The 13,331-nt window shown below is 41.2% G+C and overlaps 1 protein-coding gene across 4 annotated transcripts; it reads right to left on the reverse strand.

Annotated features, from left to right (window-relative positions):
- Nucleotides 1–82: 82 nt before the first annotated feature.
- On the reverse strand, nucleotides 83–12,798 carry LOC137140321 (deoxyribonuclease-1-like). Of its 4 annotated transcripts, XM_067528615.1 has the most exons (11): nucleotides 12,644–12,749; nucleotides 8,851–9,031; nucleotides 5,283–5,465; nucleotides 4,912–5,000; nucleotides 4,657–4,668; nucleotides 3,037–3,123; nucleotides 2,514–2,611; nucleotides 2,297–2,409; nucleotides 1,684–1,841; nucleotides 1,487–1,583; nucleotides 83–1,364 (listed from the first exon to the last, which is right to left on the reverse strand). In XM_067528615.1, exons 3-11 carry the CDS (start codon nucleotides 5,454–5,456, stop codon nucleotides 1,233–1,235), a joined length of 960 nt encoding a protein of 319 aa, XP_067384716.1. In that variant the 5' UTR covers nucleotides 5,457–5,465; nucleotides 8,851–9,031; nucleotides 12,644–12,749; the 3' UTR covers nucleotides 83–1,232. The 4 variants fall into 4 exon arrangements, with proteins under 4 accessions (XP_067384716.1, XP_067384715.1, XP_067384717.1 ...); XM_067528614.1 differs by lacking the exon at nucleotides 8,851–9,031 and having other exon boundaries at nucleotides 12,644–12,798; XM_067528616.1 differs by lacking the exons at nucleotides 8,851–9,031; nucleotides 12,644–12,749 and adding an exon at nucleotides 12,434–12,570.
- Nucleotides 12,799–13,331: the final 533 nt, after the last annotated feature.

Consider the following 13,331-nt stretch of genomic DNA (forward strand, 5'->3'; position numbering starts at 1 on the left):
AATACAAATTCACCTGTTGAAATAAGCTCAACAGTTAAATAATGCTTCATTAGAAATAAGCAGTATATTCATTCATTTGGTGTAAAAACTCTGAAACAGTTTTTCTGTTTGTTGGCACCAGCACTGCAGTCGTGTCGCTCTTTGGCACATTTGGGTATTAACCTTCTCCTGACAGATGGTCCTGAGGCTGAATTGCTGCCAGTTGTTTCTGACTAAGCCACAAACTGAGTTTCTATTGTAAATGTGTTGCTGTCATTACTGTTAATAATTCAGGTTCTTTCAAAGCTGAGTCTGAGGGAGAACTGGTAACCTGATAAAACGTCACCCAAGTTGTAATAAATTACTGCAGTAACAGTTAGTTCCCATTTATAAATGTTACCTAACTAAGTCATGTGGCCGCTGCAGCGACTTAACAAATTATAATATAGTAAATTAGTTGATGTGAGTTTTTCAAACACTTCTTAAAAGCAACTGCATTATACAATTATTTTTCAAAGTTTCTATTTTGCTCATGGGCTAAATCATAAGACTAAATTTGAGGAGGTCCTCCTTACTTTGATGCGATGCATGGTTAAAAAAGTTGTTAAACTTCGTTAGATCCTGAGTCCAGCCAGTCTTTGCCTCAGGCTGATGCCTCAGTTCTTTTTTAGTCTCTCACAGTGACTTGATGTTTTAAAGAGGATTTTTCCCCCCAATTTGTATAAACTCAGTTTTTTTTTTTTTACATTTTAGCTGTTTGAGGTTTGAAAGATGCTTTTAATTATCTCACATGTCTGTGTCTCCATTTCCTCAATACAGTTAAAATATTCACATGTTATATTATGTTGCAGACTAATATTATATGTCACAATTGTTTTTGTTTATATTTTTCAAACTAGCTGTTTATCTGATGATGTGGGACCTCTACACATTTTTATTTTATTTCTAACTTTGAACTTCATCAGAGAATGGTTTAAAGCATAAATTTCAATAAGATAATGTTATAATTAGGTGGGGAGTTGCAGAAAACATTTTGTTAAGTTGGAGGAATAAAAGGTTTATTCTAAAAAAGAAAAAGAAATGCTCCATTAATCTCTGCTTTTACTGAGCGTGGAGCCTCACTCAGTCAGATTCGGACACAGTGACCCAGGTGAACTGACAACTGGAAAAGTCTGTTAAAGAAGCCTGCGTCCTCTCATTGAACAGACTCTGAATTAAAAAACCCCGACAAAAAACCAAACACCACCAGGTGATCACAGAGCAGACAGGAAGAACTGGACGATGGCAGAGAGGCTGAGAAGGATGAGCAGGGGCGTAGCCTGAAGCAGTGGCACAGAGCTCTTCAGTGTCACCTCCACTGGCAAGTGGTCACTCACCTCCAGCACCTGGCAGACAGAAGCAACAGAGACACAGATAAAAACCTGCAACATTTGAGATGGAAGTGTTAACGCTGGACCTCTTCTTCGAAACAGTCAAATGAAGCACTCAGTTAAGCAGACAGTCGTACCATGGCCCTGGTGAGTTTGAACTCCTTGCCAAAGTTGAAGGCTCCTGCAGAGAACGGCTTGATTGCCTTCAGGAATGGCTGCCCATATACGACGATCCTGAGACAGACACACACAGAAGAAAGAATGCTGGTAAAAGACGACACCTGTTGGACATAAATATATAAAACATTCTTTCTCCCCTCACTGTAGCGCACACCTGTCATAGGCACAGCTGATCTTGCTGTTGACGGTGGTGTCCACTCGGTCTCTGATCAGCCAGGAGAACCCTTGATCGCTGTATAGTCTGATGTTCTTCCTGTCGTTTCGATTCACGTAGCCACAGGCGGCGTGGAAATCTCCCAGCAACATCACGTTCTACAGACACACACAAACAAAATGCAGCAAACACACCACATTCACATCATAAAACAGCAGCTATGAGACTTAGTTGGTGTCGTCTGTGAGGCTGAGTTTCTTTTGGTTTTTCTATCATATTCATGTTTTGCACGTGGTTAGTGAGCTCCTAACCAACCAACTACCCCTTTTTAACCGACTTTTCTTAGCGCTCTGACTTGAGTCTGAGTGGAGGAGGAGCAAACATGTTGAATCACTGACTGTACTCCCAGACATATGACATATTAAAGTTAATACATGTCTGAGGTGTAATGTGATGCACTGCTATGCTGCAGATCACACAATCTGCTGTGACACCAGTGTTAAGGGAGCGGAATCCACACAGATAAACTGAGATGACTGACTTTGCTTCACATTAAGACTGAAAGCATCTTTATGCTGCCACCCTCCCTTCATGTCAAATCCTGGTTCCTCACCGTGTTGTTCCATTTCTGGCGGACTTCTTCAAAGACATTATAGAGTTTGTCGATCTCCTCGATGGCCTGACCAGGATCGCTGTGCAGGGGAACCAAAATAAAATCCCTAATTTCTGCAGGACATAGAGGAAAAAGACGGAGACAAATTAGGTAAAAGTCAGGCCAGGACCTGTTGGCGTCATCTGGTTTAGCTGAGAAGAAAAATGTGTCCACTGACTGGTTCTGTTGCTCTGGAACTTAACGACAAACGGGTCTCTTACAAAGAAGCGCTCGCTCTCGTACTGGTGCTGGCCGGTCACGGCCACAGAGTTTATCCTGCGTGGAGAGGACGAGACGGTTCACAGCAGCAAGGGAATAAGAGTTTGTATTCATTTGTAGCTTTGATGAATCAGCTATAGGCTTCTGCTTTAATCAAATTATCAGATGTGTATAAAGAAAGAAGCTGCTGGACTGTCAGGGAACTTTAGCTGCACGGTTTCTGATCTTTATAGTTTATTTCTGTCTTACTTTCTTTATATTCATTTTATTTCATCTTAATCTAAGGTGTTTTCTCTGCTGGCTGCACCTGACTAATACCTGGGACACAGCTGTTTGTATGAGCAATAGTGACAAGTGCAGTGGAAATAAAGCGGCTGTGTCACATCCATTGTGTCTACTTCTGATCATCAGTGAGATTTGTTCATGTAACAGAATAAATCCCAGGATGGATGATAAAGTGCCTCCTCTCTGCTCAGTCTTACCTGTAGAGGTAAACATACTGCTGCATGTCGCCTGAAGAGTTTCCCAGAGGCTTACTGGACACAGACTGGTAGAAGCTCTCGTCATACCTCAACACAGCACGAAGACAAAGAGCTGATTACTAAAAGTAAACTGAGGCGACGCTCATTCCAGCCACAAATCACATTGTTCATAGGGAAGCATGTGTTTAACAAGACCATTACTCAACGCAGTCCCCTCCCAGTTCCTGCACATCTTTTATCCCCAAAGCATCAAATGTTGCAGCAGTGATTCAACACTGTGTCTGCACATCACAAACACTGTTACCCATCTTTACAGAAGGTCAGCAGTGGAGAACTGCCTCCTTCTGTCTTAGCTCTGTTGCTTTAAATTGCCTCTTCCTACTGCAATGATCTCTCATGACTGGATGATGCTTCAGGAAGCCAAACCTTTTCTGTTACTTACAGCAAATTAATGTGAGATTTAAGCATTTATGCTTCTGTGTAAATTGAAGCTCATTCCCAATACTTGTTCTCTTATTGCCTGTGCTTCCTTTAAATGTGCAACTTTTGTACCTCGACAACGTAAAACACAAACATAACGCAGTGTAGATAATGACTGTGCATTAGTGATGAATTCCCACGGAACTGTCCGAGAAACAACAATGTTTCCATTAGCACAAACACATCACTAACACTTAACAGGCCCCACAATTTCTGAGGAAACCGGACACCAACCACCACAGATTGTATATGAATCTTTTACCAAGAAACCAAGCATGAGTAGAATCTGATGCTCCATCACCAGAAAGACCACAGCAAACCCTCACTCCAGAAATGTATATGGTTAAACTGGACCATTTCTAATGCCAATCTAACAGTGATACTCGTCTCACTTTGAAGTAGATTGTCTTATTTCCTCCTCTTTCAAACCATCTATCTTCTCAGGACAGAATGTGGACATCTCTGTTTTTAAAGCAGTGTCCCTACTTCTTGAACTGCACATGTACTGCTCAGGCCAAAAGTCACAACAGTCCATAGCTGGCCTAAACTTGGTGTCCCACAGGGTTCAGTGCATGGTCTACTACTTTTCTAGGGATGATGAGAAAATGGGCACAGGGTAAAAGGCTGATGTGGTTAAAATTAGAAGCCACAAATCCAATTTAACCCTCTGCTGTAATGAGGTATCAGGCTTTATTTTAGTAAGTGTTAGTTGACTCAACAAGAACCGCTCCAAGTTTGGGTTTAGTTTGAACAGAGCATACACTGACCTCCATTTGCAACCAAATCGAATATCTTTGCACTGCTGTCAGTGCTGTTCAATCATCTGTGTCATCAGAGGCTTTGACAGCAGCTTTTTCTACATAAACCTAAACTATGGAGCATAATTCAACTAAAATATACATTTTTAATGTTGGATACTGTAGCTTTAAAGTCAGTTTCTCTCTGTCTGTCAAATACATCACTGATACACTGATGCTGGTTGACAGTCAGGTGACATGGTGCAATAACTGACTACTCCAAAAAAAAGTGTCACCTGTGTGTGTTGCAGGATTAGGATTAGTAAAGAGGGCCAATTAAGGTGATTGGTTATCAGTAATTATGATTAGGGAGTGTTCCCCATGCCAATGAAATCCACTGTACCTGTCCATTCCCCTGTTGGAGGCAGACAGCAGACACATGATGATCACCATACAGTATTAATACACATTACAGTACATGATGTGACTACAACAGTGTTAACATTACTGTTCAAGGACAATTATAGAATCTTCCGTTTAGTGAACAAAGTTTTGTTAACATTAAAAACTGAAACATTTCCATTATGTCGTACTTGTACCTGCTTCTCAGCTGTTATTTGTACCACTTACAAAAACACTATAGTCATTTTCATTTTACCTGTTGAGATAAGACAGCAGCGTTTTGATGGCTTTACCACTGGGATCCTGCACGTTCTGCAGGACACAGATGTCATATCGAGACACGACCTGCACACAGAGACCGATGGACAGAAAGCATTGGACGCTGTTTTTAGAACTTAACATTTTACCGTGAGGTCTAACTCACTTCCTTCCAAGCAGCCATTGTTTTCATTTAGTTTCAAAGAAAACCAGAGAAAAAGGTTTTACATTTTACAGCTGAAGTTCACTTCAGAATAATGTGCAAAACAAAGTATTGCATTCTCAAATATGACATTTATTATGATATAACAAGTGTGTGTGTGTGTGTGTGTGTGTGTGTGTGTGTGTGTGTGTGTGTGTGTGTCCTACCCGTGTCAGAGTGTGTATCATTCTGAGGTTTGTTGCCTTCTTGGGGCTGAAGTTCGGCACATTGTAGGCACAGATGCTGAATCCTGACACTGTTGCTCTCCCAACGAAGAGGGTGAGAAAAGAGAAGAAGAGGAGGGGGAGGAAGACAGGAAGATGAGGAGAGCACCACCTCATGGCTGAACTCTGGAGAAAACAAAAGACATAAAACGTATCATTTCCAAAACAGGCAAAGTTCAGTGTTTGTTGCTGAAGGTTTGAGCTTTAAAATCCAAACAGGTGAGTATTTAATACAGCTAGGATGAAAATCACGCCCACCTGCTGCCACAGGTAACGGACAATGAGGGAGGTCTGATGGACTGAGTCAACATTTTAAATGACAACAGGTCAGAGGTGAAGAAAGCTGCTGCTGTTACCTAAAATGTTTGGTATTGTCATAAATGTCCTAAAAGCAGCAAAACCAAGCAAAGTGTTGTTGAGACACAAACATTTAGCTCCAGGCTGTTTGGCTCCTGATGAAGATAATTCTTGTGTTATGCAGTAGAGATCAACACAAATGTTCAAGATATGTGCTCAGATGCTCTCAAAGCTGATCGTGGCTCTAAAATATAAAATGTCTGACACATTAACACGTGGCTCATATTTCGGTTTAATACGAGCATGTGTTGCTGCCACTGTGACTTTGACATTTACTTTACAGTATAGACAAGTTGTACTTTAAACATGTTGAAGAAGCTGCAAACCCCACTTACAAAAAGGTCAGGATGCTGTGTAAAATGTACAGTAATATTTCATTTTAGTAATATTTAAAAGTGTGATTGTTTTTAAAAAAAACGTGGGACAGGGGCAGGTTCACCACAGTTTCGCATTACTTCTTATTTTACTAACAGTTCAGGAACTGAGGAGAACTGATCCTGAAATCACATTCTAGCTTGAAATATGAATTCAGCTGCTCATGGCTTCACCTCAAAACTTTCATATCATACACCTATAGGTGCCGAGCCTGTTACAAGAAACTGGTGCCATTAAATTCAGAGGTGAAGAAAACAAAATTAACCCAAAGACATAATACAATGTACCCGTCACACAGGCTATTGGCTAAAAACATAGAATTGAAACATAACATTTAACAAAAGCTGAGCTAAGTCAGAGTCTTATATGGAAACAAATACTGTAGTTTGCATTCATCTGTCAGAGCGAGCACATAGATTTGTACCACAGTGATGGACCTTGTCACAGCCTTCTTAAAGGCTCAGGTGCTCTGAGATGCTCCTTTTATACCCAGTCACAAAACTAATCCATTGCCTTTAAAAGGTCTTTATTGTGACATGTCCCTATAGGAGAGGTTTTATTTAGCATTGATCTACTTTTCCAGAAATGTTGCTGGCACCAAATGAGCAATGTGGGAATTCATGTCCTCAGTTTCAACATTTGTTCCATTTACAGTCAAATTTGGTTTCACATTTATTTAACTTTTACCCAGTATCCCTGTGTTTTTGTGGGGGGTTGCAGGTTCTTCAGATGAGTGGCTACTGTAAAAAAGCTGCTTTGTAAATACATTTCAAAACATTATTTAACTTCTCAATGCTGATGACGTCCATAAAGTTAAAGGGCAACTTCACCAAATTTCAACTTGCTCTCTATGGCTTTGGTTTAGGGTGAAAATATACATAATGCTTATATAATATATTAAAATCTTTCTCTGCTTCTAGCTGAAAAACTCCTCCAGATGACATCACCCAGAGTTCAGATGATAACATCTGGAGGAGGTCTGGAGAAGCAGATTGATCATGATGGCAAATTCCTTAGTGTGAGCAACAAGACGACATATTGGTTCCTCTGCATGATGTCACCTGGAGGCATTTGTCAGCTAGTAATAGAGAGATATTTTTATATAGGGAGGTCAGAGAGAAGATTAACGGCATTCATTTACATGTCCTACTCAAACTAGAACCAAAAGAAATGCTAAATGCTCTGCACTTATAAAGCACTTTTCCACCTATTCCTATTCAAAGTGCTTTACACTGCTTCTCATTCACCCACACTCACACACTGATGGGGGAGCTGCTGTGCAGCTGGCCAACGCTCACCGGGAGCAACTAAGTTGGGGTTCAATGTCGTGCTCAAGTACACTTCGACATGTGACCGGAGGAGCCGGAATTTTCATACAATGTCACGACAAAGGCCAAGTCCCAGATACTATAATGTGTGAGCAGGGCTTCAGGATTATGTCAGGATGCACATCACTTACACAAAATACTTCGAGTCAGTTTATGGTGAATTTCCACAAAACAAAATGAGGCCACTTGTTGGCATGTGCTAAAAACCTTTACAGGATGAGGGGAGTAGGTGGAAACCTGACTAAAGCTCTGGAATCAGATGCAGGGACAGTAGTTGGCATCAAAAACAAAAAAGTTTTAACAAGAGCAACAACCTCCACAGGAGCAAAAGGACTGACGGCAACAAAGAAGAGGAATGTTTAACAACGCCCACAGGGAAGGAAGCACGTCTCAGGTTCAGGCTGGTTAGTGATTTTACAAATTAACCAACCCTCACTCTACGGAACTTCAACAGCTTCATCTGCTGAATTTCAGCGAAGAAGCAACGGAAAAGCAGGGAGAAGAAGCGGGTGACGTGTGACATAAGGAGCGGTTTAACTGGTCTGATGGAGGAACGTCAACGTGTTCAGACCCGAAACGCTGCAAGCGAGAGACAGAGACAGTGAGACGGAGACCTGAGGAACACAGAGAGGACATGCCCAATGTGACCCGCTTCTTAAATAGACGTTCTGACTGAATTTATGATTTATGATTCATATGAATACAAAGATATGAAGCTTGGACTGTCCACTAAAGACAAATTAAAATGTAAATCGAGGCTGGAATTTCTGTTTGGTCACCATCTTGTAGCAAATCTAGACACCGTGTGAATAAAGAGATATTATCTCTGGCTACAAGATGTGAATCTGTGCGGAAAAGCATTTTTAAAATATGCATAGTGATGATGCCCTCGTAAGTAGTGTTATTCTTATTCAACGTGTACTGTAGGTGTAAAAAAATACAGCTGCTTCATATTTTAGTCACTTTTCATTTGGTTTATTTCTATTGAAGGCAAACAGCAGTTTCCTTCAGTACTTGTTAAATGAAGAAATCTTTTGGTTCCCAGGATGAATTCAAAGACGGGCTTTACTCTGCATTGTTATTCTCCAGGAATCATCAAGAATTACAGCAGTTAACAAAATCCTGAGATCTGTGCCAGCACCGTGCTTCATACCAGATAAAACGCATTTATGCATCGACCCCTGAAAAAGGTCAATAGTCAAATGCACCACATCCTCCAAACGTTCAGTAAAGTTAGAGTCTGTGCAGAGCAGATGGGAACAACAACACGTAGATCACACTCACTGTGAAAAAGGATTGAAACTGAAGTATGTCTCAGGTCATAGAAGGGTTACACATGATCTGTGTGTGTGTGTGTGTGTGTGTGTGTGTGTGTGTGTGTGTGTGTGTGTGTGTGTGTGTGTGTGTGTGTGTGTGCACTTTTATCCACCAGTACACAACAAATACTGTACATGCAGCGTGATGAGCAGGGGAACATCCCACAGTAGCACTGTCCACTGGAACACGTGGGCAGATTTGTCTCCACACACTCAGTCAGACAATCACTGGGTCCAGCAGTCAGTCAGTTGTGTTAGTGTCAGGCGTTCTCAGCCCCTCCCAGGCCTGCAGGTGGACGGACCGGTAAAGTGACTTCTGTTCAAACACAACAGTGATGTCTACACAGCGCTTCATCCACAGCTTATTTTACTGTAACTCGATTTGGATTTGACAGCCAGCGCTGGGCACATTGGAGAGAGCTGGACATGATACACATAAGTCAACCTAACGCACGTTCGGAGAAGAGCTGATCTGACTCTTCTCGTGGTGCTTTTATGTTCAACTGCACACAATTTCAAAGCAATGTGGTGGGAACACACTGCAACTGCCTACCAACCTGTCACTGCAACACAATGAACTTCTAGGAATCACACTCCCGACTACAGGAAGTCTGAAAGCATGTTCTAATCCTGATGAGCGTGACCTGCTGCTGCAGCCTTCTGGTTCTTTTTTAAAGCACTGTAAACTGAATATATTGGGATTTTATGACATTTTTAAACCCTTATACATCCAGAGAAGTGTGGACGAGCCAGGTGTGTTACTGCAGCCCAGGAGATTCACAGAACAGTGCTTTTTATTGATTTGGTCTTTGTTTAACCAGGAAGTCTTTAGGTTAAAAATCATCTTTTTCAAGGGAAAAGGTCAAAAGAAGGTTGGGCAGAGTTTCAGTTCTCAGAAGCTTTGTCACGTCAGTCAGAACACTAATGTTTAAAGTTTCCCTTCTTGATGGAAAAATTCTCTACAAAAACAGAAAGCGGTGAAATTCACACAACAACAACAGCATTTTGTTGGAATAGAAAAAGGAAACTAAACTACACCCAGCTTCTCTCCAATCAACTTATTTTATAACAAATCATGAAACTGACCTGTTGCCAATTAACCTCATTTGGTTTTTACAATTGAACATATGGTTTCATGCGATTACTGAAAAGCTGTATAGTACAAGAAAATAAAGACACGTGTTCATCTGTGGTCCAAACATTTTCTATTTACAGAACTCTGGTTGTTAAAGTCAATGGTTGTACGTGACATATACTGTACTAAGTGTCAGAGAAGATTCTCAGGCATCCAGTTTTTTTCCCCCGAAGATTGAATCATGTCAACTGCACTTCGTTTCCTTGGTTAGAAACATTGCTCTACTTATTCAATCAGCTTCTTCAGTCGGAATAAAGTGCCTAGAAAACTCAGTTGTATCCTCCAAAGAAGCCTTTGTTCCACCCTGGCCTGAATAGACTCATTAAGGTGGGAGGTGGGAACAGGGTGGAGTGATGAAGATGTAACGATTACGACCCTAACCCCCTAAGTTGGGGGCGTTAGGTGCGGCCTTCTTGGTAAATGTTGATGAAACCATGGTATCCTTTGATGTCACTGTCCTCTTCATCAGCATCTCCACCACCGATGTCCAGACAATAGGTAGGAAAAGACAAAGAGGACCACACCCTGCACAGCAGGAGCCACCTCAACCCAGATCAGACCTGTCTGAACACTACCTACTTCTCCTACAGAGGAGAAGGTGGCTTCTAGAGAGAAACATGGCTGGACCATGGGTTCTCCAGTCTCACGTATTGTTGCCAACCTATACAGAGTGGAGAGGAAAGCACCAACCCCCTGGTTCAGATATCTAGATGACACCTGGGTAAAGATCAAGATCCAGGAGGTACACGTGCTTTCACAGACCACATAAATGCGATTGACATCAACATCAAGTTCACCAGGGGAAGACACCAATGACAGCAGTCTGGCCTTCCTGGACTGCGGAGAGAACGTTGGTACTTATGAAATAGAAATCTACAGGAAACCACACACGGACCAGTAACTACTGTTTGACTCCCACCACCCACTGCAACACAAACTAGGAGTCATCAGGACCCTGCACCACAGGGCAGAAAACATCCCACCTCCTCTGACCCAAAACAAAGGAGGATAGACATCTGAGGACGGCTCTCAAGGCCTGCAGTTATCCTAAGTGGGCCTTAAACAAGATGTCCTATAGATCCAACACAAGGACGATGGACAGAGACTCAGAGTCAAAGGAAAACTTGGGGATTCCTTACATTGGTGGAGTGTCAGAGAAGCTCAAAAGGATCTTAAGAAATCACCACATACATGTCCACTTCAAACCCACCAGCACATTAAGACACAGACTCGTCCACCCAGAAGAATAAACATCTAAACACAAGAAGAGCAACGTAGTGTATGTAGGTAAGTGCAGTAAAGAGTGTTCAGAGCTCTACGTTGGAGAAACCAAACAGCCTCTACACAAGAGGAGCTACACCTCAGGACTAGAATCAGCAGTGTACCTACACCTAAAGGACAAAGGACACTCGTTTGAGGATGACCATGTACACCTTTTGGACAGAGAAGACAGATGGTTTGAGAGGTTAGGGTCATAAGCGTTACATCTTGATGACTAACAGTGCTTTTGCTGGGATGTGCACATTTTCAACTGTTAGCAGTGACACAATATGAAAATGATTCATAAGCATTGAAATTGTCACTGTGTGGATCTTATGTGATGGGCAGAGTGATACAAAAGACACTGTGTCCCCATGAAAGCATCAATTAGTCATTTTGATCTTCTTTCCACATGTAGCTTCATCTCCACAAAAAGGGACATATTACATCTGTTTGGTCTATAACTTGATCCTGAGAGGGACGACAATGATCCTCGTAGGAACAACAAAGAGCATCAGTGGAAACTGGAATTGTCAGTTGACTTCAAATCACAAAACTAAGTTCTAAAGGTCACACTCTGAAATTCCAAAATATCAAAATATCTTCAGGTATTTTCCAATCTTTACAACAAAGTCACACATACACCAATCAGACATAACATTATGACCAATGATTTAATGCAGTCCCACAGTGTCTCTACCATGAATTCTACTTTTACAAGCTTATAATTTCTTAGTTTTTGAGTTGAAACTGTCAAAAAGGTGATAATTCTACTGTTTATTATTGAGGTCAGAGGAGGAGTTGGTTCTAATGTTCTGACCACTATATTTAAAACAAATGAAGTGATCAAAACATTCTAATGCACTGTACGACTAGAATTCATGGCAGAGCCACTGGGTTGTTCTGCTTTAAATTGTACAGGTTGAACAGTGTATTTGCTGTAAATTAATAGAGCTGCATTTTGCTAATAGCCGACAGAGAGTTTTAAATGTTTCCACCAGCTTCAACGCAGAAACGGAGTCTCACCCAAAACTGAGATGAGTTTAAACAATGTCTCCTGAACTCTGCTGACACAGTTTAAGTCAAGTAAACCCAACAAACTCTCATTCTGTATGTGGTAGTGACATTAGAAATTTCCCCAAACAACCAAGAAGTTAATGTTGGACCGGGTTTTTTGGGGAAATGTCGACTTACTGCTAAAGAATTTTAAATTAAGGCTTCACAAATACAAAATAAAACTGTTGACACTCACGCAGTAAAAATATTATGCAACACACAAACATACAAATGAATATAACCCAGAACACAACCCAGAGTACACACCTTAATGCGGGTCACACATTGCTACTAACACAGTTCCCCTTCACGCTTCAAATCCACTTCTTCAAATTGTTAAACCTTTAAAAAAAACAACACAGACACACACACACACACACACACACACACACACACACACACACACACACACACACACACACACACACACACACACTGAGCAGCAGTACAGAGAACCAGTGTGGCTGGTGTTCCTACCTATTCAGGTGAGTTGACCGTGTGTCTCTGCTGCTGAAACTCCCCTGAGTGTTTGCTGCAGCTGCTGCTGGAGGGTGTAGTCTCTTACCTCCTAGTGTGAACAACCCCCACCTCCATAACCATACATGCCTCCAGTCAGTCAGGTGGTGTCAGGTGGGGTTGCTCCACCCCTTAAACCAGCTGCATTTAAGAACCTGCGGGAAAGATGGGATAACTGACTTTATTTAAGGTGAGAAAACACAGGTTTCTATTGATTTATGTGTAGAGGTGGAAATACAGAATGGAACCTGGTTGTCCAACATTTATGTTACAAATGTTAGAACATGTCCTGCAGAAATCACAAGATTTCATAATCATACACTATAAGCACTTCTTCCCATAGCACTGCAAAAAGTTATGCTAGATTCAGTATAGAAATGCTACCACACGTATATTATCATGTTTTCATTCATATTTGTTATCTAGAAGTCTGCTTAGGGAACATTGAAGGTGTTTTTTTTTTCTTTCTTTAAATTCTTTTTAAATTTAAGAAGAAAATAAAACAACGACAGAATATTCCGTAATATCAACATACAGTAGTTCTGAACTTTTTCTTTTTTTGCCAAACGTTTTAAAACTATGACAAATATGAAAAGAACCATCAACAGACAGTTTCAACCAAAAAACTGAGAAACTATAACCTTGTGAA

This window comes from Channa argus, chromosome 13, assembly GCF_033026475.1.
Source record: "Channa argus isolate prfri chromosome 13, Channa argus male v1.0, whole genome shotgun sequence".
NCBI lineage: Eukaryota > Metazoa > Chordata > Actinopteri > Anabantiformes > Channidae > Channa > Channa argus.

Coding starts and splice junctions, on each gene's coding strand:
- LOC137140321 (XM_067528614.1), bottom strand. CDS start 5,456: ATGAGGTGGTGCTCTCCTCATCTTCCTGTCTTCCTCCCCCTCCTCTTC. Junction 5,001..5,282: donor TGATACACACTCTGACACGG/GTAGGACACACA, acceptor CTCTGTGTGCAG/GTCGTGTCTCGATATGACAT. Junction 2,410..2,513: donor GTTCCAGAGCAACAGAACCA/GTCAGTGGACAC, acceptor TATGTCCTGCAG/AAATTAGGGATTTTATTTTG.